The sequence below is a fragment of the Mesitornis unicolor genome, unplaced genomic scaffold (assembly GCF_000695765.1).
Source record: "Mesitornis unicolor isolate BGI_N332 unplaced genomic scaffold, ASM69576v1 scaffold41832, whole genome shotgun sequence".
In the NCBI taxonomy this organism is placed as follows: Eukaryota; Metazoa; Chordata; class Aves; order Mesitornithiformes; family Mesitornithidae; genus Mesitornis; species Mesitornis unicolor.
The window spans coordinates 7,528-12,198 of NW_010171975.1; the positions used below are offsets into that span (position 1 = coordinate 7,528).

At 43.5% G+C, this 4,671-nt stretch overlaps 2 protein-coding genes across 2 annotated transcripts; one reads left to right on the forward strand and one right to left on the reverse strand.

Annotated features, from left to right (window-relative positions):
- The first annotated feature begins 7 nt into the window (after positions 1–7).
- TAF13 (TAF13 RNA polymerase II, TATA box binding protein (TBP)-associated factor, 18kDa) lies at positions 8–1,816 on the forward strand. The gene is made up of 3 exons (XM_010180217.1): positions 8–68; positions 592–689; positions 1,444–1,816. The coding sequence occupies exons 2-3, from the start codon at positions 600–602 to the stop codon at positions 1,612–1,614; spliced, it is 261 nt and encodes an 86-aa protein (XP_010178519.1). The 5' UTR covers positions 8–68; positions 592–599; the 3' UTR covers positions 1,615–1,816.
- Positions 1,817–3,037: 1,221 nt separating this feature from the next.
- LOC104537367 (chromosome unknown open reading frame, human C3orf17) lies at positions 3,038–4,581 on the reverse strand (the record flags this gene model as incomplete). The annotated part of the gene is made up of 3 exons (XM_010180218.1): positions 3,038–3,434; positions 3,854–4,104; positions 4,520–4,581. Coding segments are annotated over 3 exons (710 nt in total), but the record flags the coding sequence as incomplete, so codon positions are not given.
- Between the last annotated feature and the right edge of the window lie 90 nt (positions 4,582–4,671).

Below are 4,671 nucleotides of genomic sequence, written 5' to 3' on the forward strand. Positions count from 1 at the left end.
CGCCGAAGAAGCCGGCGGGGGCCTGGACGGCGGGCAAGGCAAGCGGAAGAGGCTGTTCTCCAAAGAACGTGAGTCTGGCGGGCTAGAAACCCCTGCCGAGCGCTCCCAGCTCACTCGCTGCTGGGCTCACTGCGGCTTTTAGGGGCGATGTCCTTCCCCCAGACACAGCTGAAACTCTAAAGAGGCAGCTACGGAGTTCCAAAATTCCATTTTCCTTAGCAAAATAGTGGCTTTCGTTCTGTGTCCTGGCTGAAAGTGTGGAAAGCCGTCGTGTAGGCCCCCAAAAATACTGCTGATGCATACTCTGAACCTTGCTGTGCCAAAAGTCAGTGTTCAGTACTTGTTAGCCTAAATGCATGTTTAAAGAGTCTGTTGTCCCACGGGCTTTTCTGTAAATACAGCACTAGGCTTTTGTCAGCTTCTATTTGCCTGATTATTTCCTGTACGTTTGCTCAAGAGTTGTCCAGCCCAACAGACAAGAGTGCCATCCTGGTGCGTGGATACATAGGCTGGTGAGCTCTGACTAGGGGCATGCTGCTGACAGCACTGAATGGGTGAAAGAAGCCTCACACTGAGTGTTTCTTTCTTCAGTAAGATGCATGATGTATGGATTCGGAGATGACCAGAACCCTTACACAGAATCGGTGGACATTCTTGAGGACCTGGTAATAGAGTTTATCACAGAAATGGTAAGTCGGCTCTAGACAGCATGGTTAAAGCAGCCTTTCTAAGACTTCAGTCTTCTGGAGAGTAATACCTCTGACTCAAATACTGAATTCTTGCTAGTCAGAAAAAGCTAAACTTAGACTTTGTCTTTCCAAGATTGAAGCAAAATTCATGCATCTTGCTCCGTGTGGATTTAGAACAGTGTTTGAAGTCCTTAACTAGAAGATTAGGATCATAGTGGGGGAAATACACAGCTGGCTTCACTGTGGCATCACTGTACATGCAGCTGACAAAAAGACAATGTTCAGCTTTGAAAGTCTATTGACTTTTTGTGTTCTGCCAATGGCTTTACATGGATGGGAACATAGCTCTGCACTACAGAAGAAATGCCAGCTCCTGGGGCCTTCCCTCATCAAAATGCCCTACACTGTGTGATACAGTTACCTTGCATTGCTTCCAAGTTCTGCCTTATGCTGTTCATCCTTGGGCACTGCAGGCTGGGTGTCTTATGTGTAATCTGGCTTTCATTTTGATGCCATTACTGTTATGTGTCCTTAATGGTATGGGCTGGGTATAATTCACAGGCAGCTGGGGCCAGCAGAGCGACAATAAGCCCATGGTTTACTGGGAAGTTCTCTTGTGACTAGGATGATGGTGCCTAGATCCTGCAGTTGCTTACTTTTTTATTATAAAATGACAGGAAATAAAGTGGAATTGAGAGCTTAAAAAAATAAGGGGGAAGGGAACCCTGCTGACGTTCCTCTTTTCCTCTAACAGACACACAAGGCCATGTCAATTGGGCGGCAAGGTCGCGTACAGGTTGAAGACATTGTCTTTTTAATACGCAAGGACCCGCGGAAGTTTGCCAGAGTTAAAGACCTCCTAACTATGAATGAAGAACTGAAACGAGCCAGAAAGGCCTTTGACGAAGCAAACTATGGTTCTTGATTCTGTGTGCAGGCTGCACTGGGGCATTACTTGGGCACCTGTTGCCCAAAAGGAGGGAATGTCACATGTGCTGTCTGGGGGGGTGTTATTCAGGATGGAGATCACTGTTGGGATGTCTGCCCTCCCAGCCTTTTCTGAGAAGCATTCAAGCAGCTGAATGTTACCTGACTGTATGTGGTATGCTGAGGTATTTTTACACCGTTTTAAGAAATGAGAAAAGCGATCTAAAGATTTTTGTAATGGCAGGAAGCCTGTTTGAAGTAGATATCAACTACAACTATTTCAGTTATTGCTGGGTATTCCTGTGACAGGAAACCTAAAAAATGGATCTTGGTTAACTGGACAAATTCTTCAAGGCCAAACTACCACTGAAGTTCTGCTCTTTGCTCTGTATATGCTCTTTGAATAAAACATCTAAGTTCGTGCCCACTCCTCATAACTAACTGATCAATTCAAACAAGGTGCAGAATAGAGGGGTTTTAGCACTTAATTGGCTTGAAAGGTTATTTTTCCTTTTGTCCCTGTGGGCACAGCTCTTTTGTTTTTTACCAGTATTAAACCCAGGAAATTTAACTTAACCTATTGTGGATTTACTTGCACTTACAGCCTTTCCATATCTGTTAGGCAAGTGCTTGATAGAAAAGCAGATTGCTGTTTTTCATTCTGAGACAATTTTTTCTTAGTATTTCCTCGTGCTCCTCATCTTGGAACTTGGTTATAAGGAAGAGCCTGGCAGAAACCACTAACCCCATTGCTTGTTCATTATTTCATTAATACATGTTGGAGTAGCTGCACCTTACATTGCCAAGCAGGCAGAAATTGCACTGACATTAAGAGATTTCAGGACAGAAACATGTTCACCAGTCAGGAGTTCACTGCTGCAGGCCACAGCTGTATTTACTATATATCCCTTATTTCTGGAGCAGCTCAGAGGCAGTAGGTTCAGTTAACTCTTCATTTCAGGATGAGGATAACAAATGAACAGTGACAGTCCTACAAGTCAAGGCTGTCCCCTGTACGAACAGCACAGAAGGAAGGGTGTAAGACTGCTTCCTTAGAAAAGTGGTACCAAGTCTTCTGCCCTAAGCAACAGTAAGTGATCAGCTGCAGCCTCCCACCATGGATGGTAACTGTGTGCACCATGGGTCTGACAGCAGCACTGAACATGTGGTCCAGCAAGAGGGAAGGGACACTGAGTATGGGCAACTCAGTCATTGCTCCTGGACAAGGCTGGGTAAAAGGATGAAGCTGTTTGGAACACCCATTAAAAAAAAAAGCACCATTTTACAAAAATAAAATAATTGCTACTTTCATAGCAGAATTCAGCATGTGAGTTACCAAGAAACCATTAGGGCTTTTACAGTTTTACTTAGAAAAGAGTAATTGGAATGACTTGACCCCTTTCCTCCTTGCAAGTCCAGAGTCAGATGCCCATTGCTGCAAAAATGGAATCAATATCCATGTGCTCTGTTGCTGCTTTCCACACAGGGCCAGGGCTTTCTCCCAGCAGCAGCTGTTTAGGGGTCCCTGCTGTGCTTAAATTGACAGAGGCTGTATCAGCATCAGAATGTCCCTCCCAACTCAGAGGCCTATCCTGGCAAGCTGGGAGGACAGGTGAAGCACTGTTCTCACAGACCCCAAATTGCTCAGCAGGTTTTTGCAGAACAGCCTTCAGAGCTCTCTTCAAGCGTGTGGATGATTTGATCCTCCTTTGACAGCGCCACGCCCTGAGGTACTGCTTTGGCCAGCCTGCCTTTTGTGACCCGTAGAGGAGGTATTTACGGACAGATGTTTTGACACAGCACAGTTTTTTCTTCAAGCTTAAGGGGAGGAAGCATAAAAAACAAGTTCATCAGCTGCTAAAGTGTTATTTCATTTGGGGAGACTTGAGTAGCCTTATCTACAATTTTCCTTGTCATACAAAGGAGATACAACAGCACCTTGTACAGTAATAGCCAGGGCATTCTGAATAAAGATAATGCCCCTTGCATCATAAAACCATTACCATTAAACATGCACATGATTTAAGTTGGATTTTCATCCTCCCTCGTAAGAATTTGTGCATTTGTTAACCTTTTAAATCCTTTCACAACTGACTGAAACTAAAGAGAATGTTCATGTCAGTGTCCTGAACTAGTGATCCTGTTTGAATTTTAAAAGAATGGATTAAACCAGCAAAATAGATAATATTAAAGTGTAAAGTGTCAGATCCAGAAACTCCACACCCATGCAAAGTTACCTGCATCCTTGAGCCTCCACGTGGTGCAGCCGGTTGCTTTTCAACAACTTGTTACGCAGAAAATAAGCTGCTGATTTGAATTTGTTGCCTTTGCACCACAGAATAGCTTTTCTTAGTGCCTCGGACAGTTCCCCAAATGAGGTAGCTGTTTGGACCATCTGTACAAGAGATCCAGCGTGCTGCAATTTTGCTATACGAGAGGAAAGTGATGCCGACTTTGCTTTAAAAGGTGTTGACACAATGCTTATACCCTGAAACAAAGAATAACAGAAATAGTCTTTTAAAAACATGGCACACCTAATCCTCTTTGCTGGAGAGTAGAGGAGCAGAGCACAAGGTCTCTGTGAGAACATTCTTTATTTCCTTAGAAGTGGAAGTGCAGTCTTGCTTTGTGGAATACAAAAAGAAGAGGCAGATAATTAGAATCTGTATTCCTGTCTACTACTGACTTGCTCTCTGGTCATTTCACTTGACATGCCAACAAGTGCTCAAATTCATAAGCAGAAATTTATAGTGATTTTCTGTGGAAAGCTTCCATGCCAATTTGGTTTGTTAGACAAGCATGAATAAGACAGAAAAAGGGGACATTTTCAATCAGGGATATCATGTTTTAAGTGTTAGTCTTTAAAGTAAAAAAAAAAAAGTGTAAAACAATGCCATACAAACCGCTTGTGTCAGAGGTCTGGATGGTCTAAGTAAGCTCTTCACATCATACCCCAGGTGCTTCCCTACAAAGAGAGAATTCCCATTATGAAGACAGTTTCAAGTCTTCATAAGGATATATCCTTATATCAAGGATAAGAGGGTCATTAGGGGCA